We start from the raw sequence: 27,518 nt of genomic DNA, 5'->3' as shown, positions 1-27,518 counted from the left end.
CGCGCTGTCCCTCAGCTCTTAAGCTCAAGGCTAGCACTGTACCACTTGAGCCACAGCACCACTTCCGGCTTTTTTCTTTTTGCTTATGTGGTGCTGAGGAATCGAACCCAGGGCCTCAGGCATGCAAGGCAAGCGCTCTACCAGTGAGCCACCTTCCCAGACCTCCTTTTCCATTTTTGTGAGGATGTCCTGGTGTGAGAGTACGGATGGGCATTGGATGTTTTGGCGGTAGTGGTTAAATATTATTCAGGTACATTGTTGAGGTTTTTAACCATAGTAAAATATGCTTTGTACATTTTGAGGTAGAGACATCTCTTGGCTTCATTAATTCAGTATAAACTCCCTTCTGATAATAGAGAGAGTCAGAATTGGGAAAAGAAACCTAAATGCATTTCAGGGGAAGTTGCCTGGTTTTGTTGTGAGCACAAAAGGCAACCAACCAACCTTTGCAGGCCTAGCTTTTTGGTAAGCCTTTAACTAAAATATATTTTCTACCAGTAGGTGTCAGCAGGATTTGTAGATGTTTAAACAAAAACAGCATTCACTTATCTGCCTTTTGAAAAACACGATTATATCATTCTTTATGCACATTGACTATGAATTCCCCAGAAAATAAAAGATTGACAGCTCTCTTTGTAGAAAGGAGAAGCAGAATCAGAAGAAGAAGAAAACAAGGTTTATTCACAGACTTTTGCAGACTAACAGGGCTTTGACCTTCAAAGATACTTGCAGTATCTCTCAGAGTACCTGCCCCCAGACTTGCAGTGGCTGTTCCTTCCAATGTGGTAAAGGCAGGATAGTGCCAACAAGGTCCTTGTAGCATGGGTCCCCCAGGACTAGTATGCTGGGAAAAGTGAACAGTGAGAAGGCAACAATGTGCATTCAATGCCATCCACTTGAGTAAAAATCATGCAGTTTTTTTCTCTTAAAAGCAAATCATAAAAGTCCTACTAGGAATTTAATTTAAATACTTTCTTTTTTGTTTTGGTGTTAGTTCCCAGTGAAAGCAAAAAAAAATGATAGATGTTTAAATGTTATCTTTATTTTCTTTAAAGGAAGAATCTTATACTTTTGAAAATATTTTATGTGGATCACACAGTGTATATGTGATATTTCTTGTCTGTTAATCCAATGCTGCTTCATAATCTGATGTTTCTTAGGACATGGATGAATGGGTTGGATCTCATATGTTTAATAGTAATATCTGTAACTAGCTAGATCCTTCTGGCTCTAATCATTAACCATGAAATCTAAGGAGCTTAGTATTTAGCTGTGGATTTTCACAGAGAAACTCAGTATGATGTGAACATTGTCCAGTTTACTTCTTTTAATCATTAATATAGCTTTGCTCAGCTTATGTTTTCATATTATCGGTTGCTCATTTTTCATACCCAGAGGTACACTTGCTTACTGTAGACAAATGAGTTGCTATAATACCCGATCAGTTCCCTGAAAGAGAAACTGTTAACATCATTCATTAGAGTTAAGAATCACTATTTTTCCCATGGTGAAGTTTGCTTTTTTTATTTTATTTTATTTTATTTTATTTTATTTATTTATTTTTTGGGGTCCGGTTGTGGGGCCTGAACTCTTGGCCTGGGCCCTGTCCCTCAGCTTTTCAGCTCAAGGATAGTGCTCTACCACTTGAGTCACAGCGCCACTTCTGGCTTTTTTTTTTATGCTTATGTGGTGCTGAGGAATCAAACCCAGGGCCTCATGCATGCAAGGCAAGAGCTCTACCACTGAGCCACCTTCCCAGCCCAAGTTTGCTTTTTTTAAAAAAGAAGTCTCAGCTGAGCAGACACCATGGTTAAGGAAGCTAGAGCCTGGAGAGAAGCTTTGAAGAGTTTTCATGAAAATCCAATAGGCTCTTCTGTCATTTCTAAGGCTATAATAACTTTGATGAGCAATTCATTCAGCTATAAGAGTTACCATCTTATGCGTGGATCAGGATCAATTCTGATTTGGTTGGTGGTATATGTAGCCATTGTCTTTGACTCCCTGTGATTATAAAAAGTTGTAGCATGCCAGACATAGGTGGCTCATACCTGTAATCCTAGCTACCCAGGAGGCTGATATCTGAGGACTGCCAAAGCCAGCCGGGGCAGAAAAGTCTGTGAGGCTGTTATCTCCAATAAGCCACCAGAAAACCGGAAGTGGCGCTGTGGCTCAAGTGATAGAGCATTAGCCTTGAGCTGAAGAGCTCATGGACAGGGCCCAGGCCCAGAGTTCAAGCCCCACAACCGAAGGAAAAAAAAAAAAGTTGCAGCATGTAGACAACATTTATATATGAATATATGAAGAGTTCAGTATCACCCTGTACTCTAAGGTGTAGATTCTGGTTTTAACTCAGCTAGTATGTTTAACCTGACCCTGGGAATAATAACGTGACCTACAAATAAAAGACTTCTCCCTCTTCTCTAATGCTATGTCTAGTGTCACCCTTGAGACCTACATGCATTATTCTTTCTGCTTTATGAAAAACACCACCAAAGGGAGGGAACTTGCCGAAATACACAAAGAAAATCAGCTTGAGCCAAGATCTAGGGCCAGATTTCCTGGTGGATTTAGTCCAGCATTCAATACTAGTGGCCCTTGTAATATTTAAGGGTATTTACTTCAATGGGAAAAAAGGGAAGAGGGATACAAAACAGACATTTAAAACTTATATTCTAAATATCTTTTTTTCTTTATTTTTTTAAGTCACAAACACCTTTTAATCTTCACAATGGGAGTCATCATCATCTTAATCTACACAGCTTACGAACTCTATGACCTTTAACTATAAAACTATTTTTTTTACAAATCAGGTGATATGTACATTTCTTTCCTTTTGCTTAGTATCAGCTGTTCCTTCTTTCTCATTCCCTCACTCCCTATAATATTTTTTTTTGGAGTAGCAACACTGTTTCAAATTATATTTGTTTACATAGAAGACTTAAAAGCAAGGTATGAAACAAAATTTAAATATATGATCTTGAATGCATAACTGAGAAGGTGCCATTGAAGCCTGTGCTACAGGGTAGGATGAACTTGGTGTTCCAGATGTGATGTATGCCTCATCAGTGAACACATGCATTGGAAAAGCACATCCTCCTTGAGCTGTTCTTCTTGAATGCCAGCTGGAGAGAGAAAGAGTTACTGGCTTCCAGTAATCTCTACTTTTTTTTGGAATCTGTGTCATACAGTAATGAATTGCCAATCTATAGGGAGTAACTGCAGTAAGCTTCCTAGGATTTCTTTGGAGGACTAAATGAACAGGCCTCATGAATCATGTGACTGCAGAGATCTTTCTGGGTCGAGAGATGCAGAGTTAATCAGGGAATGGGCTATCAATTGCCAGTTGGATCTGATTATGGTCGCTGGGCCATTATTCTAGGTGGAAAAGTATCCTGGAGATCATAGAGCTCATGGCTGCACACAAATTAGGGTTGGGTTTGTGAGAAGAAAATACATTGACTTTATACATGATGCACTTATGACTGTTCAGGATATCAACTCTGGAATAAGATTGTCTAGGTCGCAAAGCCATCTCTACCACCTGCTACTGTGACCCTGGAAAAGCCATGATGCCTCTTCAAGACTCAATTTCCTTTTTCACAGTAAATAACTTCTATTTTTTAAAGTAACTATGAATATATAAACAGGCCTGCCTGTAGGACACTACAGTACAGCTGGAAAGAGATATATTTTCCAATGTGCCTATGGGCCAATGAGTTCTATCATTTTCAAAGAAATTCTTAATAAAAACTTCACTGAGTTGGAAAGTTTTGCTGAAAATACTTCTGGACAACTCCCCCTCCCCCCCAAAAAAACACTCATGTTGGAAATAATGATAATCTTACTTCAAGGATCTTAGTGAAGATAAAGTGAAATAACACATATGTGTACAGTGTTTAACATAGTGTCTGAGTCATAGTCCTTAATAAATATTATCAAGACCCTTGCATTGTGTGTGTGTATGTGTGTGTGTGTGTGTGTGTGTGTGTGTGTGTGTGTGTGTGCGCGTGCGCGCATGCGCGTGTGTGCGCATGCACACACGCACACTGCTACTGGGAATCAAACTCAATCTTAGGCTCTTAGCTTTTTTTGCTCAAGGTAGCATTTCAAGCTGACTACTACCTGAGCCATACCTCCACTTCGAACTTTTTTTTTTTTTTTTTTACTGGTTAGAGATGAAAGTCTCACAGACTTTTCTGCCCCAGCTGGCTTTGAACCTCAATCCTTAGATCTCAGCCTCTTGAGTAGCTAGGATTACAGGTGTGAGCCACCAGTGCCCAGCAAGACCTCTGCATCTTACAAATGATCTGAAAAGTAGTGTTAAGAAACCCGATTGTCATCTTGATTTCCTGATGCTGTGGTACATAGAGCAGTGCATTGGAGACTTAACTGTAAGTGTTTTATTTTAATCATGACCACAGCAATCCTGTGAGGTTGCCATATGTTATTGTTCTCTTTTGTAGAAGTAGAAACTGAGGCTCCCAGCAGAGTAGTGACTTCCCAGGATGGCTGAGCTACTGGGTGGAAAAATAATAACTCACAACCCATTCCAACCATGAAGTCTGTACTTTCCCAACCACACATCACATTGCCTCTGAATGACTAAATCACTAGTCTCCTTACCACATCCCATATTCAGGATGAACCTGCCTGCCCCAGCAAATTGCCTGACAGTTCAAGGCTCATTCTTTGTTGAGTATCAGGGTGGGAGGCACCACCACTAGACAGGGCTTCTGGCAGTCTACTTCAAGTCTGGCTGTGACCTATAGGGATGAGGTTTAAACCCTCCCCATTTGAGGTTTTCATAATTTCTGTTTTGTTTTTCTCAAGACCAAGAAGCTGGTCTTTGGCAGAATTCCGCATGCTCAGCTTCATGGTGGTGACACTGTGAGTTCTTCTGTTAGTCATTTTACTTATCTAAATGAACCACCAGCCTTCTGCATAAACCAATAACTGGAGGGCCCAGGTACCATCTGGGTATTTGCAAATTGCATCATTTTTTAAAAAGACACCTTGTGATTGCCTATAAAAATCCTGGATGAGTGCCACTGTTTTCACACTACTGAATGAAAATAAATTACTGATCACAACCTAATTTTGCAAAGCTTATAGAAATGTAATTGTTATTAATGGATTTGTGTGTGTGTGTGTGTGTGTGTGTGTGTGTGTGTGTGTATGTGTGTATGTGTTTCTGGAAGGCTTCCTTGTAATGTATGTTGGCCTGCATAATTTATCAGTGTTGGTAATGGGTTGAGGTCACACATGAAATGAAGAAATGGCTGCAGTTTTGTTGCCATTTATTCTGTGTCACTCATGTGCTGTCAGGATTAAGGACCAGTGGTTTCTAATGTGTGTGTGTGTGTGTGTGTGTGTGTGTGTGTGTGTGTGTGTGTGTTTAAAATAAATTGACAATATCTTAATAGAGACTGTCACAGGTTTGTCAGGAAAGGTTGTGTACTTTTGCCTAGCTGAAAAAGTATGTGTTTTTTATTGTCATTTTTGTGTGTGTGCTGGTGTTGGGCTTGAACTCAGTGCCTCTCAATCTTACTTGGCTTTCTCTTATGCTTAAGGCTAGCACTCTTTTTTTTGTTTTTGTTTGTTTGTTTGTTTGTTTTTTGTCGGTCATGGGGCCTGAACTCTGAGCCTGGGCACTGTCCCTCAGGTCTTCTGCTGAAGGCTAGCACTCTACCACTTGAACCACAGCGCCGCTTCCATCCTTTTCTGTTTATGTGGTGCTGAGGAATTGAAACCAGGGCCTCATTCATGCAAGGCAAGCACTCTTACCACTGAGCCACCTTCCCAGCCCCAAGGCTAGCACTCATCACTTGAACTACAGCTCTTCTTTCTGCTTATTGATGATTAATTGGGAGACAAGTATCTCAGACTTTTAGGCCTGGGCTGGCTTTGAACCTGGATCCTTAGATCTCAGCCTCCTGAATAACTAGGAGGATAGGCATGAGCTACCAGAACACAGCAGTAATGTTACTTTTTAAGCCTAAAAATACTTGTGCTGGCTTCTTTGTTTGCACCATGATGTCTTCTTGTAAGAAGGCAACTCTGATTATTAGTAAACTTCAGTTTTCTGGAGCTGAAACAGAAACTTAAATGGTAAATTCATTGGGCTCTATTTTTTTTCCCTTTTCTTTCTGGCTTTTAAGATGGGGAGGAAAGGAGTAGAAAAGCAGCCTACTTCTTCCAGTTGTGAAAAGAACTCATCTAGCCTCTAGGAAATGACAGGATCATTGCATCAGAGTACCTTGCAGCGGGAGAGCTCTGTGGAGAACATGCAGCCCAGTTCTCCAAGTGTTGGAGCCACCCAATCCCTATTAACACCTCCCGGGATAGAAAACAAATAACCCAAAGTGATGTATAACACCTTTTTCAGGATGAACCATGCAAATACCCTTCCTAAATTGTAACATTGCTTTCTGAAACTGTTTATCCTACAGCCACACACATCCCCTGGGATGTGTGAACATTTCCTTCTCTTGCCCCATCTCTTGCACTCTATCTCCTTGTACACATTCCATCCACTCCCTCCCCTCTGTGCATTCCTTCTCCTGGCCAGATGTTCCTGGCTCCTCTCATTTCCCCAAATGCAGTAACTGTTCTAGATCCTTCTTCTTGCTTATTTCTTCTTGATTTCTCCATTGTGCATGGAAGCACAGCATGGTGATCTGTCACCAAATACAATGTCTTTCATGTTTAATATGCTTCCTTAGACAAGAGATATAACCAAAGGCATTGAAATAAAGCTGGCATACTGAAGATTAGTGTCTTTGGCTAGTTACTGATGGTTCGCATCTAAAATCTTAGCTACTCAGGAGACTGAAATCTGAAGATCATGGCTCAAAGCCATCCCAGGCAGAAAAGCTAAAAGTGGAGGTGTGGCCCAAGTAGTAAAGCACCAGCCTTGAGAAAAAAAGACAAAGAAAACACAAGGTCCTAAACTCAAGCCCCAGTACACAGAAGATTAGCATCTTTGTCATATATATATATATATATATATATATATATATATATATATATATACAAACATGCATGTATATATGCATACATATGTGTATATATACATGTGTGTATACATATGTATGTGTGTATGTATATATGTTGTGTATATGTATAATATGTATTATATAGGTGTAAAAGAATACCCCAAGACCTCTGTGGATAAAAGAGCAAAGGATACTAATATACAAGAATCTATGAAAATAAAGATTATTTGATATGTTCAGTTGAATAGGAATTACAGAAATGAAAATAGTTGCGGTTCCATCAAAACATTTTCTAAAAAAGAAATTAAACTTGTTACTTTGGCACTGGGTATTGCTTTAGACTCCTCATAGTACAACAGAGGTAAATTTAAATGTTACCTGGGCCTAGATTCTCTAAATAAACTTAACTATTTACTGACAAAAAAAAATTAGTTGCTGTTCATACCTGATTGATGTTGCAACCATTTTTATTGATTTAAAACTTGATGCTGAAAATGCAGTAATGGTATATGTTAAAAGACTAAAAATGTCACACAGTATTGTGACACAGACCCATAATCCCTGCACTCAAGAGTCTGAGACAGGATCAAAAGTTTGAGGCTGGCCTGGGCTTCATAATGAGACCCTGTCTCAAAAATTGAAAGACAAAAAAAGTTAAAATATTTGGACCTGGTATTATAGCTTTTTATTTATTTTTTATTTTTATTTATATATTTGTAGATATATTTATATGTATTTAAAAATGTTTCTTGCTAATACTAGAGTTTGAACTCAGGTCCTCATACTTGCTTGGCTTTGATTTCTCTGCTTATTCAGCTGGTGTTTCAGTACTGCTTTTTGCTGGTTATTTTGGAGATGGGGTCTGACAGGCTTTTTTGCACGAGCTAGCCTCAAACAGTGATCCTCCATATCTCAAACTCCCAAGTAACAGATTACTGGTATCTAGCTTTTTTTTTTCTTTTTGCATTATGGGGGTTTCTTCTCAGGTTCATGAACTTGTTAGGCAAGCACTCTACCACTTGAGCCATACCCCCAGTTGTGTATTCTATTTAGCTCTTGCAAGAGAAAATGTTTCCAGACCTTTTCACAATGACAATTTTTAAAATAATTTTTATTTTTTATTTGTATATTTTAAAACAATATGTTTCATAGTACTTTTATATTCTTTGACTCACCTAAGTCTAATTACCCTGATTCCAAAGATGAAGATACCAAGGATTGGAGAGTTTCAATGATTTGCCCAGGAACATACAGCTAGAATGGTATAGCTGGAACTTAAATCCAATCATCTGATTCCAGTCTAGCATCCTTTCCTACTTGCTCACAATAGCCAGAAAATCCAACAACCTCAGTCCAATAGTAGGGAAAAAGGGAATTGTTCCTAGTGCCATGTTTGCAATCATTACCCTAGTGTCAAAAAATGTTGAGTGTAATTATATATGCTATGGAACCAGTTTAAAATCTATTCACATGCAGATGTGCAGAAGCATGTGTGCAATTGGAGCATCCTCTCCTTTTTTTCACAGTACTCAATAAATTCCTAACATTGGCATCCTGTGTTCAAGATGTCACCTGGGTCATCTCCTTTGAATCTTGCACCAGCTGAAAGAGGGAGATTAGGCAGGGATTGTCCCATTTGTCAACTGAAGAAACATTCAGAGAGGTTAGGAGACAGGACAAAATGATGGTTCTCTCTGCTCAGCCTTGACCAGGTAGCATGCCACCATGTTCCTGAGCAGCTATAAGCAACACTGCCTATTTGGAGGGTTTTCAAAGTGAACCCCCTTAGAATTAGTCAGAATACTTCATCAAGTGATTTCACCTTTGTGCCTGGTGGCCTGTTCTGTGGAAGGGCCACTTGGAGGGGAAAGCCCTTACTGTACATTTGATGGATGTCCTATTAAGTGTAATCCACAGAGAATGGGCAGACCCCCAGTTCCCATACATATAGGTTAACATAACATCTTCCTGAGCTCTGTGAATGTAAGGGGTACAGAAGAAATGATGAACAGGTGAAATGTAGCAGTTCATACATACTAATAGAAGTTAGGAACTTGATTGAGTTATATAAAACTGAGAATCCATGTCATGGTTATGGCATTTAGGTGTGTGTGTGTGTGTGTGTGTGTGTGTGTGTGTGTGTGTGTGTGTGTGTGTGTGTGTGTGTGTGTGTGTGTGTGATGGTGAATACTTAGCACTTGCCACCAATTACTTCATTTAGAGGTATTTCTGGAAGAAGTAACCATAGGAGAAAAAGTGGGAGTAAACCAAATCAAGGAAAGAGATGGAACGGAAGCTGATGGCCAAGGCCATTCTGTGGATGCTTTTGGGCCTGAGCCCATGCTCCCTTCTCAAATGTTGCTCACACTGACACACTAACATTTCATAATTCCCAAGTGATGCAGACTTCTGAAGAGTGGCCCCAGGCAAATCTTTGCAGTACCAATGGTGGAGATTGAACGTGAGGCCTCCTGCATGCTGAACGCATACTTTACCACTAACCTACACCCATCAGTTCTTAGTTTTTGACTTCACCTAATGGGGAGGAATATGTGAACCATCAAAATCCTTCTATGTTTGGGCTATTGGTGTTGATTCATTTTCACAGACCTGGTGGGCCATCCTATTTTGTGGTTGGTGATTTCATGGGTGCTTCTGGGTATGCTCTTACAGAAACCATTATGAAATGGGAAATAAAATGCTAGAAGAGGGGAAAAACTTAAGCAGTAACCACTTAAGTGTAACCACAGAGACAGGGTGAAGCATCCACCACCTCCGTTGTTGGATGATGACTTATCTGAGAACTTTGAAGGAGGGAGTATTAGAAAAAAATAGACCTTGTTTTTTTGGTGTCTGAATGTTTCCTGCCTAGACTCTAAGGGACTGGGAGACAGAGCTTGGTTCTAGTATCAACATCAAAGTACCAGGAGCCTGCTTCAGAGATGTACTAAATGTGGCATCTGTTTCTAAGCTGGTTCTTACAAGAGCTCCCCACTCACTGGGGATAAGGCACAAAAATGGACCCAACTTCTCAGGACCTCCATCTTCTTTTCTGAATGAGAGAACTGCATTAGATCACTGTGTTCCCAGAAAGTGGTAGCTCAAATGATAGAGACAAGACCCCACATGATCTTCAATCTCTCCCTTTGTAGTTCTCTTATGCCAGGTTTCAGTTCGGAGCTGGTGTGACTTCGATGCCGCTCTAACAGTTGCTAATTTTCTTTGTAACAAGGTGTAGACCTCAAGGCTTGGGAGCTTCAGGCAGGCAAGAGTATCAAAAGTAAAACAGGGTTCTGTGTGTGTGTGTGTGTGTGTGTGTGTGTGTGTGTGTGTGTGTGTGTGTGTGTGTGTGTGTGTGTGTGTGTGTGTGTGTGTCCTGGGACTTGAACTCAGGGCCCAGGTGCTGTCCTTGAGCTTTTGCACTCAAAGATAACACTCCACTACTTGAACTACAACTCCATTTCCAGCCTTTTTGATAGTTAAGTGGAGATAAGAGTCCCATGGGCTTTTCTGACAAGGCTGGCTTTAAGCTACAATCCTCAGATCTTAGCCTCCTAAGTAACTATAGTTGTGATCCACTGGTGCCCAGCCCAAGGTTCATTTTTTTTAAGTTAGTTTCTGTTTACAGTAAGATGGTAGTGATTTTTCATTTACAGTGATAATATGGTATATTTTTACAATATGTTTGCTTAAAACAATTTCTGGAAGCATTCAGTGCAAAATAGCTTATGTGAGCCATACATAGAGCAAAAATATTTTTTGTTAGAGCAATCTCTAGAAATTAGAAACTATGTTAGACATATTTGGAGGACCCCTGTAGGTTTGGAACTCAACTTCCCAAGTTTGAGTCTCAGTCATTTGAAGACTCAACTTGAAATCTGAACATTAAGCATAGGAACCAGACTTCAGATATTAAAACTTTTAAGTAAAAAGTGGCTTTAATATGTCATAAAAATAATTCTAGAATACATGTTAAAACTAGATTTTCTGTCCTGAGAACATATTTTTTTTCCCTTTTTTCTTTTCGAAGCTTCAAAGACAGTTTCAAAGTTCTAGCTGAACTAACTTAACTTACCCTCTTCCTTTTCCTCTTCTGGTAGGGCACCAGGCAAGATTACATTTCAACTTGAATTTGGGGGTTAGACTGAGCAAGCTGAGTTTGAATCATCACTTGGCCACTTGTAAACTGAGTAGCCCTTGAACTGGATTAATCCTTTCCTTGTCTATCAAGTGACATTTTTTTAAATGAAATGGGAATATTAAATGGGCAAAGGTCTCCCACAGAGAAAGCACTGGAAGGGTCTTCAGGGCCACGCAGCATCTATTTGGATGTGGATGAGCTGAGTAGAAGCTCTGGCTGGTCATCCCATTAAGGGTCTGCTCCAAGGTAACTGCTCTTTATAGGAAACACACTCTCAACTTTCCTAGGAATCCAAATTGGCCCTGGAAATTGTTATTTTTCACAAAAGATATTCCAAGAATACTGGCAAGCTTCACATTAGTTCCTGCCAGGTAGAATGAAAAAAAAATGAGTGTAGTTTTGTAGTTGTTCCAAGAATGACTCTGAAACAGGAAGTATATGAGCTCTAGGTAAGGAAGCAACTTAGCCATAGATGCATCTTGATCCTCATCATCCAGAAACTTTAACCCTGTATAACCACAGATACAGATCCAAGGTGAGCAGATGATGGTAGAGTAGGTTGGTTTCTCTTGCCCTCTTCATTAGCAGGGCCCTTAATTATAAATAGATCCTTTGTTAGAAACTCCATAGCATGATAGGTACAAGCTGAGGAAGAGTTCAACAACTAAAATAGGAATATGAGCCTTCACGCTCGTTAGTTGTCATTGACTATGTATTGAGATCTGACTTTTGATAATCCCTCCTGTCTTTTTGTGTTTGGTTGTTTTTTAGTCAGTTGTGGGTCTTGAATTCAGAGGCTGGGTACTGTCCCTGCACCAGTTTTTCTCAAGGCCAGCACTACCACTTTGAGCCACAGCTCCACTTTCAGGGTTTTTCAATGGTTTATTAGAGATGAGTCTCACAAACTTTCCTGCCCAGTCTGGCTTCAAACTGCAGTCCTCAGATCTCAGTCTCCTGAGTAGCTAGGATTACAAGCATGAGCCACCAGCACCCAGCTATTTACCATGTTCAAAAGCAACAAGAAAAGACTTGCTTTCTTTCCTCAAGGAACTTCTACTTGGACCGCTTATTACTAAAGTAACATGCAGATAGTGTTTGTCAGCCTGGGGAATGGATAAGGGGAAAGCAGCAATATCAAAATGGAGAGAAGGCCATCCAGTGAGTCCTCCAGATGCTGGGTGCCACCCACTAGTCCCCAGATGTGCCCTTAGCAGAGGACCATAACTGGTGGGGTCAATTGAACTGGACACCTGTGCATCTGGCTGGAACTCCCTAAGATGCTGAGAGGGGTAGGGCTTGCATTGTGAAGGAATACTTCTAGCCTCTTCTGCCTGTATAGTCAGGTTTCCTTCAAGGTTTTCACCTGGGTTAGGAAACTAACAGCTCTGTGGTGAAGAACCCAAGTCTTGCTGTGAATAGCTATGAGTTCAGTCCTAGCTGAGTGATCTCAGACACATTCTGGAGGCCTCTGAAACTTAGTTGCCTGCTGTCTGAAATGGGCATTTAACAGCAGTAACTTTCAAGAAGTAAAGACACTGATGCACAGAATATCTCTAGGATGGCACTACCCTGTGTCTTGCTAGTATGTTATTTTAAGAGGACGTTGTATACCTGTGGAAGGCAGTGTGGGGATGGGCAAAGCAAGTAGATTTGAATGCAAATTTCAGGTCTTCCAAATAATTAGTGGGTATGACTTGGAGAAAGTGGGTTTCCTTCTCTGAACACTTGCTTCCTCTTCAATGACATAGGGTGGGGTTGCTGTGTGGAGCAGACAGATAAATTGTTTCTAGAAGATTTCTTGAATCTGTGAACTGACCAGGACTTAGCGATGTGTCATTTATTTAGTCACAGTTCATCAAGGCTTTGCAGGGTCAGGTGGCCCCTGCCATTCTCCCAAAACAGCCCTGCTGTGAGAACTCAGAAGTACTCATCACCAGACTCATAAATATCTGTGCTGAAAGGAGGAGGGCTTGGCCCATAATGAGCTTTCACTCTACCTCTGCAAGTGCTTGTCAAACTGCCAGAGAATTAATTAATTTATTTATTTATTTATTTTTATTTTTTTGCCAGTCCTGGGGCTTGAACTCAAGGCCTGGGTGCAGTCCCTGAGTTGCTTTTGTTTAAGGCTAGTGCTCTACCACTTGAGCCACAGCACCACTTCCAGTTTTTTCTGTGTATGTGGTGCTGAGGAACCAAATCCAGGGCCTCATGCATGTGAGGCAAGTGCTCTACCACTGAGCCACCTTCCCAGCCCAGGTAGAATGCCCAGCAGTTTTCTGAATGGGGTTTTCACTATCTAGAAATACATGAAAACTTTGTCCTCTCATTCACCAACATCCTTCTTTGGAAATAAATACCATTTTCAGCAAAACCGCTAGTGTCCTTTTTTTGTTTTTGTGTTAGAATAGGGATTGAACTCAGGACCTGGTGCTTGTTAGGCAGGTGCTATACCATTTGAGGCACACCTTGACCCCTTTTCATATTGGTTATACTCAACATCGGAGCTTCCTGTATTCCCCCAGCCAGCTATGACCCTCCTACTTGTGCTTCCCTGTGTTGCTGGGGATGATAGGCATGTACCACTATTCCCAGCCATTGGTTGAGATGAGCCATTGGTTGATTTATGCCCTGGCTGGAGCACCAATGTTGAAAAAAAAATCAAATGCAACAGTCAAGTACAAATTTGTGTTTACTTCTGTATTTTAAATAACTGCAGTTGTCCATTTTCTTGATTATCATCTTGTAACAGAAATGAGCCAAAAGTGCTATGGTAACAGAGCTGTTTCTCGGAGACTCCTTGCTGCCTTCATCCAGTGATGCCTTCTTTTCATATCCACATGCTTCTGAATTTTAATAACATTCAAAAATGATACATCTTAAAACATTATTCATTGCTGGAGTTAGAATTAACATATAACCACTTTGTTTCAAGGTTGTAAATATATAATACCAAAAGCCAATGTTGGTCATGAACCTTTGAAAAAAAAATGTGTTGTTAGTGGGAAGTTTTAAATTCCTGTTATTAAAAATATGATACAGAGCCAGACATGGTGATGTACACCTGTCATCCCAGGCAAAAGAAATGAGCGTTTTAGTCCAACCTGAACTATATAGAATGAGACTCTTGCTCAAAAAAAGAAAAGAGAAAGGAAGAGGGGGGAAAAAGTACTCTAGATTGAACTTTCTTACCAAATAAAGCCATTCTTGGGTTCTGCTTGAGCACACAAGCACTTCATAAAGAACAACATTTAGAAGTTGTTCATCTGCTCATGGGAGGGATGTATGGGGAGGCAGAAGGGCCATTCGAATCTGTTGTAGATTTTCAACCTTGCAGTTGCAGCAGGCTCTGTACTTTATTTTTCTGTATACCATTGCTTGTGGGTGGCAAGATGTCAGCTGAAAGCCAAAAACAGGAAGGCTGAAGTTGGTTGTTGGTTTTTTTTTTAAGAATATACCAAATTTAATCAGTCCCATGTGGTTCTCCCCACCCCCATCCCATTAGAATGATCAGATTTTAATGTCTTCTTCTCTCAGTTGGAAGCAGGATGTTCTAAAAACCCCATGTGTCAAGTTCCCTGGCTCTAAATGTGGGCAGATGCTGTTGAGGACATACAGGGGCCAAGCATCTGAAAGAATCACTGGCGCAGAGGGGACAAATGGGGTTACCAGGAGCGCCGTGAATGTATTTTGTGTTTTCCTCTGGAGCTCACATCCATCCCTGCATAGCTTGTCTGCTCAAAAATCACCATTCCTGGCTGGGATATGGCTTAAAGGTAGAGTGCTTGCCTAGCATGCATGAAACCTGGGTTTGATTCCTCACTACTACATAAACAGAATAAGGCAGAAGTGGCACTGTGGCTCGAGTGCTAGAGTGCTAATCTTGAGCAAAAGAAGCTCAGAGATAGTTCCCAGGCCCTGAGTTCAAGCCCCAGGTCTGGCAAAAAAAAAAAAAAATCACTATTCTTACCAAAACTAGAAAGCTATTAGGCAGCAATAGGAGGGGCCTATGGTCTCTCCCTCTGTTCCTGGTGACCTTTTAGGTTTTTACACAGCAGCTAGAGAGGGGTTCTTAGGCCCTGCCTCTTCTTCAGTCTCTGATGGCAGACCTGACTCTGCTTAGCTTGTCTGAGGTAGTTTGATCTCTAGATTCACCTGTATCTTTTTTTTTGTTGTTGTTAATCTGTCTTTCTTTTTCCTCTTCTGAAAAGCTGAATAATGCTGAGAGTCAAAAAAATGACAAGCAGATGAGAGAACATGTGTGAGGCTTTACTGTAGGATCTTTTCTGGAAGCCAAAGGCAACACATTCTTTTTTAGGAAAGTTCTTTTTGTAGAAGAATTCTACTTTGTAAATCTGACAATTGCCTAAGCTCAGACAGTTTCGGAGCTGCAGAGAAGTTATTTTGGCCCAGAATTCAGCATCAGGGATGGAGGCAGGGTCCATACAGAAATTAAGACCCATCCACTAGATGCCTACCTCCACTCAGGTTCTTACCTTGGTTCTTATCCTTTACCATTGATATTTTCCTCTCCTTCCATAGAGCTATGGATCCTGCCAAACCACTCCCCTTTTTGTTCTATCTCACCAGAGCTTGACTAAACAGATTATGAAGCCACAGGAAGAAAGGGAAGGCAGGAATGTGGAATCAAAATACTTGGTCTCCAGCAGCCTCAGTAGCCTGAGCAGGACCAGTAGAATAGTTGTGGCAGGTGATTTGGGAAGCTTGAAGCAAAATCCAGTGCTTCAGGGAATGAAGTGGGTTAGAGAGCAGGCTGGAGGAGACACTGTGCTGTTCACAGGACATGAGAAATAAGGGCAATGCTCCTTTTCTATGGGGAAGGCCTAAGCAAAGCATATTCCACACTCATGTGCTCCAGCCCAGAACTCTAAGGTGGTAGGAGTCATTCCCACTTCACAACAGAACAGACTAAGCCTGCAGAGGTTACACTGTTGGCTCTAGATCATTGGTCTTGAGCTTTGGCCAAAAAGTTTGGCTCCTATTTTATCTGTAGATCTTCTGCAAAGAATGACATGTATCTTTTGGGCCAGAGTGGTAAGAATTCAATCACCTGCCACAGAGGCTTTCAACTTCTTCCTAGCTCTGAGAGAAGTCAGGAAAGGTCCTCCAAGTAGTTCTGAAGTAGTATGCATCAGTTCCTAAGACCTAAGGCAGGGATGGAACCCCCCTGTGGCTTGCTTCTCTCCCTAGCCTCCAATCCTGCTCTAGAGGGAGCCAGGCTATCCCTTTAACAGAGATAAACAAAGGCAGAACTTAGATCTCACCCAAGGGATTCCAAGAAGTCAGTGGGAAGTCGGTGAGGAATTCTAAAGCCACAGAGGCCTTCCTTAGGGCCCTGTGACTGTGAGTAGGACATCATTGTCACCTCCAGGTGTCTTCTTGACATCATTAAATGGGAATGTTCAGCTGCAGCCCCACTTTCCAGACCTGGGCATGGGTAGGACAAGATGGTTACATCTTGTATGGCATCCTTGCCCCCAGTGTGGTCTTTGCATGGGAGCCACAGAGATGCAGTGCTGCTAGCAGCCCTCCTAGTGTGTGTGTGTGTGTGTGTGTGTGTGTGTGTGTGTGTGTGTGTGCGTGCGCGCGCATGCATGCGTGCATGCATGCGTGAGACTTGAACTCAGGGCCTGGGCACTGTCCCTGAGCTGCTTTTGCTCAAGGGTAGCACTCTACCACTTGAGCCACAGCTCCACTTTCAGCTTTTTTGGTAGTGTATTGGAGATAAGAGTTTCACGGACTTTACTGCACATACTGGCTTCAAGCCTAGATCCTCAGGTCTCAGCCTCCTATGTAGCTAGGATTCACAGGCATGAGCCACTGGTACACAGCTTCCTCCTACTTTTTCAGGAGATTGCATTGGCACAGCCCTGAGATTCTGGCCTTTTCTGCCTCCACAGTGTAAGTGCTCTGCTTAAAGGCAGATGTGGAACTAGGGACCCCAGAGAGATGTAAATCTTTGGCTTCCTTTTTCTCTGAAGATCTCTAGTTCCTTGTCTGGGCCTGATGAAGATGAGCCTCAGGCAATGGGGGTTGGCGATTGCTGAAAGGAACTCCTCGGGTGTGGGTGTGAGCATTTCTCCTCTTGCCCTGGGTTAAGAAATGGTAACATCCTGTGTAAGAGAGCTCCAATGTGGTTTTCTGCTAAACTCCAGTGTTTTACGGCTGGTTATTAGATGTGTCTAATCTTGGGCCAATTTAGCCAGTAGCAGACTAATAAAATAACAAATGTGGGCTTGCTGCCAGGACAAATGTTGACTTTCCCTTCAAATGTTGACTGAAAGGAATAACTTTGAAAGTAATTGAGGAGTGAAACCTTAGCCAAAACTACAGACTGAAACAGTGTTTCTGTTTTATTTTACTGGCACTGAGAGATTGTGTTCTTAACCTAGGCTGCTACCTGCTCTGGTTCTTGGAGAGTCCCGTATTTTTCCTGAATTATTTTTCCCCTTAGCACATAAACCTTCATTCAGCAAAAAAAAAAAAAAAAAAAAAAAAAAAAAAAAATTAGTTTCTTCATAATAGGAATCGTAGACAGGATACTTTTCCAACATGTGGGCAAAAATTCAATTTAGTAAGAATAAAAGCAATAATCTCAGTGTGGTATGGTAGCTTTTGCTTGTAATCCCAGCTCTTTGATGACAGGAGGATCACAAGTTCAAGGCCAGCCAGTTGGACATAGTAAGATCATGTCTCAAAAAAATGCAGGGTGGGGGGGAGTAAGGGTGGGTGGGAGGAATGCAGTAACTTGCTTGAGGTCATCTCTCAGGAACAAAATCATGTCCTAGACACCAATCCTCTGGAGTTTGTAGTAAAATCAGTTGCTTCTCTGTATACTGGTGAAATGTATCTCAAAGTCTGGATGCCAGTGACTCTTGCTTATAATCCTAACTAACCAGAAGGCTAAGACCTAAGGATAGCGTTGAAGCCAACACAGGCAGAATAGTCTAAGAGACTCCATCTCCATATAACCAGCAAAAAACAAAAAGCTGGACTGGCAGTATAGCTCAAGTGATGGAACGTCAGCCTTGACGGGAAAACCCTGGCAAGAGTGAAAGGCTGTGAGTTCAAGCCTCAGTGCCAGCACACTACACACGAAAAAACAAACATAAAATAAAAGAAGAAAAAAGAATTCTGTCTCAACCACTTCCCTCCTTCCCCATCTTGCTATTCAGTCTATTTGAAGAGAAGAGAGCTATAGTATTTTACCTGCAAGTGTGTTGGACTTGAAGCAGAGAAGAAATCAGAGAAAGACTCACAAAGTAGGACACCACAGAATCCTAATGTTTGAATTCTTCACCATTGTGTTGCATTGTGTTGTTTTGTTGCACAGGGTTTGGGGCAGGGATTCTAGGTGTGGCTTCAGAATCTCATGTTAGCATTCTCTGAGCTCAACTAGCTGTCCTGAGGTCTCCCTTGATCCAGGCTCTCTAAAAAGCAGTCGACTATGACCTCTGGGCTTCTGAGCCATAGGGTCTCACTAGGCTTTTGGTGCTAACTCAGTTGAGAACTGATTCACAAGGAATGAGTATCACTTTCCCACCCTCAATATGTTCAGGGTTTTGGGGAAAATTGGAGTATTTTCCTCCTCTTACCTGATCTGATGTCGAAGGGAGGAGCCAGAGAGGAGTGGGTAGTAGGACTTAGCTGACAAAAACAAACACAAATGCATGGCCTTCATGTTTGAGAGGAGCCAGGCCCTAAGTAGCAGAGATCCTGCCTGATGCTCCTCGTGGACTGCAACTATCACAAACTTTAGAGCCTTAATTGAAATCATCGGTAAACTCCTATGGAAGGAAATGAAGGTTCTGTGTCTGAAGATCTTTTGCTTACCTTGTAGGTTTGAAACTTCTGAAATAAATGTGTGGCTTAATCAGTGAACCAGATTACCATTGGAATCTGGGTCTCATCATTTGCCTTTCATCTTCTGGTAACAGGTAGTACCAGGTTAATTAACTGTATGCCAGGGGAAAGAGAGCAGGAAAACAATTTTAATGGATTTTTTTGGAATTAGAAACAATCATTTTCATTTCCGAAAAATAAGACAAAGAGTCACTTGCCAGTTCCAAGGAACCTCCCTTTCCTGTCCCCCCGCAAGTCCACTGTATTGCCAGAACAGCAACATGAAGGCTCCTTCTGGCTGTGTCCTGCCTGCTCTGCCCCTCCCTCACCCTCTTCCTGCCAGCTCCAGCTGACATTGACTCTTGGACTCTGTGTCCATCTTCCATTTCTTCCTGTGCAGCTGGAGACACTCCCCAAGAGTGACCCCTAGACACTCTGTAGATAGGAGGTAAATTATCAAATGGTATCATCACAGTGGAGAAAGTCAGGGCTGCCACTTATGCTAGTTTCTTAACCCTGCTGCAACAAAGTACCATAAGCCAAGTGGTTTAAAACCCAAATGTAAGCCAGGATGCTGTTGGCATACACCTATAATCCTAGCTACTCCTATATCCAACCAGCAAAAAAATCTGGAAATGAGGCTGTGGCTCAAGTGGTACAACTTCAGCACTGGGTAAAAAAAATAAGGGTCAGTGCCCAGGCCATGAGTTCAAGCCCTAGTATCTGCACTAAATAAATCCCAAATGTATTGTCTTACTTCAGAAGGCCAAATGTCTGAGACGGGGTATTAGTAGAGGCCCCTCCTACCCCTCCATCGTGTGTTCTTTCTTTCTCTCTGAAACCTATAAAGGAATCTTCCTTGTTAATACATTTCAGGAGTTTGGTGGCAGCTTTTCGTGTACTTTGATTTATATATGCCTCCACCATTCCATAGCCACTTTTTCTCTGTGTGTTTCTATCTAAATCCTCTCATTATTTTGTGCTGGATCTAGAGCTTGAACTCAGAGCCAGAGCTTTTTTGCTCAAGGCTAGCTCTACCAACTAAGCCACAGTGCCATTTCTGGCTTTTTGGTGGTTAATTAGAGATAAGAGTCTCATGATCTTTCCTGCCCAGACTGGCTTCATACCATGGTCCTCAGCCTTCTGAATGTCTAGGATCACAGGCGTGAGCCATGGGTGCTCAGCTTCCCCTCCTCTTATGAAGACATTACTGATTGAATTTGGGGCCCACTCTAATCATCTGAACTTGGTTATATTTGCAAAGATCTTGTTTGTAAATAAGACACTTATCTTTTTGTGAGGGCTTAACACCCATAACAACACGTTTAACCAAGTGTTAAGGTGAATATCACCAGACTTAGCAACAACATCATATTATCCCCTTATGAAATAAAGAGAAGGCCACATCCTTTTGTTGGATTCTTGCCAAAATACAAATAAAAAAATTGTTCCTCATTGTAAGGAATCATCACTCAAGAAAAAGCTGAGAGTCATATAAAATAACTGAGCTCCTCAAAAGTGTCAAAGCTAACTATTGCATTTTGCTATAAGATTAGAAAGACCAAAAGATTGAGGAACTGTTACAGACTGAAGGAAACTGAAGATAAGATGATGATATAAAAAATTTGGGCTTTCAGATTGAGTGTTGGGACAGCAAAAAAACAGACATTAGTGAAAAACTTGGTAAAATATAACTTCTTTAATATGTTTGTTTCTCATGTTGTTCACATCTCACTGTGGTTATGTAAGAGACTAACCTTAGAGGAAGTAGGGTAAAGGATGCATGGGAGCACTCCGTTCTATTTTTGCAACTCTTCCATGAATCTAAAATTATTTCAAAATCAAATTTTAAAAAAACGAGAGAGCAGGCATATATTGAGTGATAAAATATCTGCCTGTTCTCACAGACAAAGGTGGAAAGGAGGAATAATCTTCAGTAAAAGACATACATACCCAGTGTTTGAGCCTTGTTCTGGGCTCTGTTGAGAGCTTGCTGGTCAGAAAGCACTGTGCCATGTGCTCATTGTCACTATCTGGTGGTCAGAGTAGCACACCAGATGTGTATAATCCAGTATAGGTGCAACATTTTGCCTCTGCTCAATTGTGAAATGGGGAGAATGATACCAGTTTGTTCAGAGAATATTTTAAATATTGCATGAATAAATCTATGCAAAGCTCTTAGCCCAGTGCCTACCACAGATTAAGATTCCTGTAAAGTACAGCTCTTACCACAAAATTCATTTTCACTGCTCTAGCATGAGAGTATCTCCCCATTTAACTTAAAGAGATTAGATAAATATATAAGGCCTACAAAATCATTGGTACATGACAAGACAGACCTGTAATGCCTTTTGTTGGCCACCCACTGTCCATCTGCCTTTATTGATAATTTTGTATGGTGTATAGTGATATAAATGTCCAAATGGTCCTTGGCAGAAAAAGAAAAGTCCCTACCCCTACAAAGGGAAGAAAGAGCCTATTTGAAGCAGAGCTTAGAGCTTGGAAGGAAGCAAAGGCAGGAGTACAAGTACTAATCACTGGTGCATGATGATAGGGATGGCCTAGGCAATAGAAGATGTGAGAGGAAGGGAGAATATGCGAGAATCTGGTGACCTAGAAGTTTGGATGATGAGAATCTTGGTGAAAAGCAGTAAAGCAATGTGAACCACCTCAAGGTGGTTGCAGAATAATGAGCTTCACAGAGTGTTATTCACAGAGCTTCAGAGAGCAGGGTCAGAGTGATGATCAGGCATGGATGATAAGTCTTAGCCTCCTTCTAGGAAGAAGACAGTGATACTGTAGAAATTTGGGAAGAAAAACACCAATGAGGAGGCAGTTATGAAGGAAAGCAAAGCATGTTCACCATGTAAAATAAATACAACAGGATCAGAGAACTCCTGTCCTTTGACAGTCTGATCTTAAACGACGCACATTTTTCCTCTTGATTTTCACAAATAAATCAGAGTTGGCCTCTACTAGCTTGTTTTATGCTATGGAGTTCAGAAATCAGGAGCCTGTTCGGTTCCTAATGAAAGCAACAAACAAATAAGTAAATAGTATTAATAGAGTATGACAGAATTTGTGGAATCTGGCTGCTAGGCTGGTACTTCTCCAGGGGACTACCGTCCTTGACATTTAATGTAGTGAAGTCGCTCTCTCACTTTCAGTTTTGTAGCTGTGTGTACCTTTTATATTCTAGTCCCTAATACTTGAGAGTTACTGAAATTCAGTGGGAGGATTTTTTTTTTCATTTTTCCAGATTTCTTCTTTTCTGAAAAGTATACATCTCTTTAGTCTCCTCCCTCTCAGGCCCACAGTAACTACTGATGCAGAAAGCTCAGATGATTCTTGCCTTTTCCACTTCAGTGTTTATTGATACACTTGCAAAAACAGTTTTCTGTTCATTAAAAAACACTTTTTATTGTGAAGAATTTTTACTTCTGTCTTAGGCAAGATTGCTGATTGAGTCCCCTTTGCCTAGCACACAGTTTTTACAATAATCAGTCTCTGATTTCTCCATTTTTACCTGCCCTACTTTCTATTAAATCCCACAAGCACTGTTATCTGTTTTATATTTTTATTTATCTATCAGAGAAAGTTGGTATTAAGTTTAGACTGATCTGTTTAGAAAGCAAAAGGAATACTATGCAGTAGGATAAGGTAGAATCCTATATATCATCTGCACATCAGGGGAAGGTTGTACAAATCAATCTTGTATCATTGGCAGAAGCTTGCAAATAACTCAGAATGCCATTTGAGAGGGCAGTTCCAGGAGGTTTGCCACAGTAAAAGCTGAGCTGAAACTGAGCACCATTGGCCAGCAAAGTGGCCTGAGTAGTCAGCAGGCCAAATATGATACACTTCCTATGAGACTCAAACTAAGAATACTTTCCATGTATATATTTAGTAGTTGAAAAAGAAGAGGCCAGGTGTTGGTGGCTCATGCCTCTTAATTCCAACTACTCATGAAGTAGAGATGTGGTTTAAGGCCAACCCAGGCAAAAAAAAGTTAGCCAAACTTTTATCTCACTCAAACAAACCAGACATGGTGACACATGCCTTTCATCTCAACTCTACAGAAGGCTTTAGGTAGGAGGATTGTGATTCAAGCTGTCTGTGCAAAAATGTGAGACCCAACCTGAAAAAAACAACTGAAGCAAAACAGAGCTAGAAATTGTGGCTCAAGTGACAGACTATCTACGTAGCAAGCACAGGACCTTGCATTCAAACCCCATTGCTACTGACAGAAAAAGAACAGAGGCTGAATGGCCCACAAAGACTAAACTAGTTACTGACAGGCCCCTCTTTAAGGAAAAATTAGCCAGCCCTGGTATAGGTATTGGACTTCGGAATTAGCCTGCATGGATTTAAATCCTGATCACCAGTTTCTTGTTTGTTTTTTACAGCAGAATGACTTTAAGCAAATGGACTAATCAGTCCTTCAGTTTTCCCTCTTTTAAAGTGGGTATCTGATAGTTAACTTGTAGGGATGTTGGAGGAGTAATGTCAAACACTGAAACAAGTTCCTGTGACCAGTATTCATTCATTCTTATCATTTACTTAGGCTGGAGTTTCTCAGTCACTATAACAGTATAACTTTCTGTTTAACATGAGGCTGATGAAAGCCATCTAGAGCATTACCAGGTGTCTCCCTTCTATTTCCACATGTTGAAAGGGCTTCTCAGCCAAGTCTGAGGCTCAGTGAAAGCAGACTCTCAGAGCGGCTGATATGATGCATATCATCTTTGCACTGCTGCTAACCACACTCTGGATACAAAAATGAAGTACAGAAAGATGGGTGATAGGTTTTTGTATATCACTTCTATTTTAATGGCCCGTTTTGTATTTTATTTTTTATTTTTTGATGCTGGTCCTGGGACTTCACTTCTGGTTTGTTGTAGTTTAGTGGCTTTAAACCACAATCCTCAGATCTCAGCCTCTCCTGAGTAGCTATGTACAAGCATAAGCTACCAGTACTGGGCTATGGCCCTATTTTTGGAGGGAAACAAAATGTGCTAGGGCTGGGTGCTGGTGGTTCACACCTGTAAACCTAGCTGCTCAGGAGGCTGAGATCTGGGATCATGGTTCAAATCCAGCCTTGGAAGGAAAGGCTGTGAAACTTTTTTCCTTTTTTTTTTTTTATTTTTTTTATTTTGGTCAGTCATGGGGCTTGAACTCTGGACTTTCCTGCCCAGGCCAGCTTTGAACCACGATCCTCAGATCTCAGCCTCCTGAGTAGCTAGGATTACAGGCGTAAGCTACTGGCTCCCAATCCATGAAACTTTTATCTCCAATAAACCACCAGAAAACTAGAAGTGGCACTGTGGCTCAAGTGGTAGAACACTAGCCTTGAGCTGAAGAGCTGAGAGACAGCACTCAAGCCCAGAGTTCAAGACCCATACCGAAAAAAAAAAAAGTGCTATGTTATATTGATATGGCAGGCATTTTCTTATATCATGCAATCTGCTTTAGCTTTTGCCTCTCATGGAGAAGAACAAGGATTAGATAAGAGTCATTATGTTCCCTAGTTAGGAAAGATGAAAATCCATTTACTTTTTTAAAAGTTGTATTAAAATTTGCCAAGCACCAGTAGCTCACACCTGTAATCTTCACTATTCAGTAGGCTGAGATCTAAGGGTCTCAGTTTGAAACTGACCAGGCAGTAAAATCTGTGAGACCTTTATTTCCAATTAATCACCAAAAAGCTGAAAATGGAGCTGTGGCTCAAGTGGTAGACCACTAGACATAAGCAAAAAAAATTCAGGGACAGTGCCCAGGTCCAGAGTTCAAGCCCTAGGACTGGCACCAAAAAGATAAAAGATGAATTAAGAATAAAGGTACATAAAGTGCTATATTTCTAATTGCTTATAACTTAGTCTAAGATATTTTAAATTGTGAAATCAGATCCTCTGGATGAAAAGGTATCTTTATTCTCTTTTCCTTCCTTCCATCTCTTTATTTCCCTCTCTCTCTCCCTCCCTCTCTCTCTCTCTCTCTCTCTCTCTCTCTCTCTCTCTCTCTCTCTCTCTCTCTAAATCATTTTCCTGTCCTTCTGATAAAGAAAAACATCTGATAAAACAGTCAATAGAGGGTTGGGAAGGTGGCTCAGTGGTAGAGCTCTTGCCTTGCATGCATGAGGCCCTGGGTTCGATTCCTCAGCACCACAAAAGCACAAAGATAAAAGCCAGAAGTGGTGCTGTGGCTCAGGTGATAGAGCACTAGCCTTGAGCTGAAGAGCTGAGGGACAGTGCCCAGGCCCAGAGTTCAGGCCCCATGACCAGACCCCCCCCCCCAAAAAAAAAACCAGTCAATAGAAGTCAATGTGAATTGACAGTAAACCTGGTATGGAAGGGGACTTTCTCTGTTTGATCAAGGGTGTTTGATCCCCCTGCTCTTGGCAAGAACATTATATAAAGATTAAATTACTTTAGAATCAAGAATTAGACTAATGTACTTACTGTCTTGGCTTTAACAATATACATACAGGGGTCCTAGCTAGTGCAATAAGACAAGAAAACCAAAAAAGTTATGAAGCTTAGAAAACAGGGAACAATCAACTGTTATTCAAAAATTTTTGTTTACATGGAATGCTTATTGCCTTTTCCACTTTGTAAGTTCTTTAGAGATACCTCCTCCTGCCCTCTCTTAAGTTGATGTGCTTGAGATGTTGTGTATACTCGAAACGGGATTTAGCATTGACCTTGCCCAGCTTGGTCTGACAGCAGAGGTTTTAGACTAGGAACCCTCTGCAAGTTGTATTCTAACATTTCTCTGCAAAGCTTGAAAGCATCCCTGATTTTGCCTTTGCTAGTTCTCAGTAGAGTATTGGACTAGAATTTGGAAACATTATCCCTCAGAGCTCTTTAGACAACAGTAAAATGTAGCTGGAGACAGACTGAGTAAATGGAAAAGAAAATTCTAATTAGGCTAGGAATTGTTTTTTTAATCTCCTATTCTCACCAAAGCCCTCAAGGAGGACACCATAATTCATTCTTCTCCTGTGAATAGTCATAGATGTTTCCCCACCCCACTCCTCTAGATCCAATAGCCTGTAAGAGTTATGGTTTTGAACCTAACACCTGGCTGCATTGCTGAATTGTAACACTAAATCACATAGCAATGGCTTCTGACTCAACTACTCATTACATGGTAATGTTAGATTACTGGAGAGCAGTCTGATGTTTACATGCATATGAGCAATGCCTTTGGCAAGCCCTTTTAAAGGCTATCTCAAGTAGTAGCCCTGTTCTTAAACTGTAGGAGAGCTGGTTTTTGGATTGAACCTATTTCTTAGGGCTGTGGGGATAATGCTCTTCCTATTAGGTCATGTAAAATGGGCAGCAAAGTCAGCAGAACCCTAGAACAGATGACACAGCAAGTGGAAGGGAGCTGGTTCATCCCACAGCCTGCCAAGTGTACAGAGCTCCCTGCCCCCTTTTAAGCAAGAGAACTCAGCTGGTGTTTGCCCTTCAACCTTCCCATTCTGATACAGAAATTTGTGCGTTAGCAGCTTTAGCCATTAAAATGAGACTCAGAGTCTCTGGGCTCGGAAGTACATATGGGATTATCTGATACCAAGTCCTTTTACCCTCCAGGGAGTCACTTGCTGCAGCGTAGCTTATGCTATCAAAGGTAGAGCTATCACTGCCTTGGTATTTCCAGACCAAAGCAGGAGCCATTTGGGGAAATTCAGGGGATGCTAAGAGGCTGTGTGTGCGCATGCGCACGTGTGGATTCAGTACGCCAAGGGTGCAGCTGTGACGTGATTTTTTTTCTTCCAAATCCTCTGTGGGTGCAGATGCTCGGGATCCACGCACTGGGCAGAGCATCCTGAAAGACACAGCAGAAGGGCTATTGGAGCTTTCTTTTCAGCACTTTTATCTGTAATTCAGCGACTCACCTTGGGCGACTTATCCCTTGCATTTTGGAACTGAGCCTTCCTGGTATTCTGAGAGTTTTCTCTCTGTTCAGCTTATCACAGGATCCAGAGAGCTCTGCTGCAGCCTGGAGTCAATTTCTCGTTTTAGAAAAGTGATAGACTGCTTTGAGAGATCACGAAGTGACTCCTAGCCATACTGGGGATTTTTGTGTGTGTGTGTGTGCTTCTTTTTTATGTAAGTTTAAAATTTTCCTATTTGAATGCCAGCGAACTTGGGGACAGTCTATTTCAGAGATGACTTCTAATTTCTGAGACTGGCAAGAGCATACTAAGACATGAGAGCATCCCAGTAGAATTTTGGAGTCATCAAGGATTTTTCCAAGCACCTGCTATGCTCCAAATGCTCTGCAGGGATGGCCTGAAGAACTGGAACTTGAGAGTTCTCTCAACAGAATTTGAGAGTAATGGATGAGAAGGAAAGATGAGCATCTAGGTGCTGCATCAGGAAATGTTTGAGGTTGGCCACAATTGTCTGCTTTGGGCTTTTTCTATCCAAATTTGGTGTTTTCATGTGCCACCCAGAAGCTACAACAGGTCAGATGGAGCTTAGGAAGACGAGGGTAACTCTTCTCTTTGTCTTTTG

General features: G+C 41.3%; 1 protein-coding gene across 7 annotated transcripts in view; it reads left to right on the top strand.

The window, feature by feature from the left end:
• Positions 1-27,518, top strand: part of Arhgef3 (Rho guanine nucleotide exchange factor 3) — a 359,337-nt gene that overhangs the window by 279,752 nt on the left and 52,067 nt on the right. Inside the window, exon 1 of one of the 7 annotated variants that reach the window (XM_070018476.1) lies at positions 26,842-27,392. The exons of the other annotated variants lie outside the window; for them this stretch is intronic. Within the exon in view, the coding sequence (XP_069874577.1) occupies positions 27,384-27,392 (9 nt within the window). The 5' untranslated portion in view covers positions 26,842-27,383. Of the gene's footprint in view, positions 1-26,841; positions 27,393-27,518 lie in introns of those variants that run through there. 7 annotated transcript variants of the gene reach the window in all.

Source organism: Dipodomys merriami, unplaced genomic scaffold (genome assembly GCF_024711535.1).
Source record: "Dipodomys merriami isolate MVZ:Mamm:240054 unplaced genomic scaffold, mDipMer1.0.p SCAF_13, whole genome shotgun sequence".
Classification (NCBI taxonomy): Eukaryota; Metazoa; Chordata; class Mammalia; order Rodentia; family Heteromyidae; genus Dipodomys; species Dipodomys merriami.
Note: the sequence above shows the minus strand (reverse complement) of the source record. Positions and strands in the feature narration are given on the sequence as shown.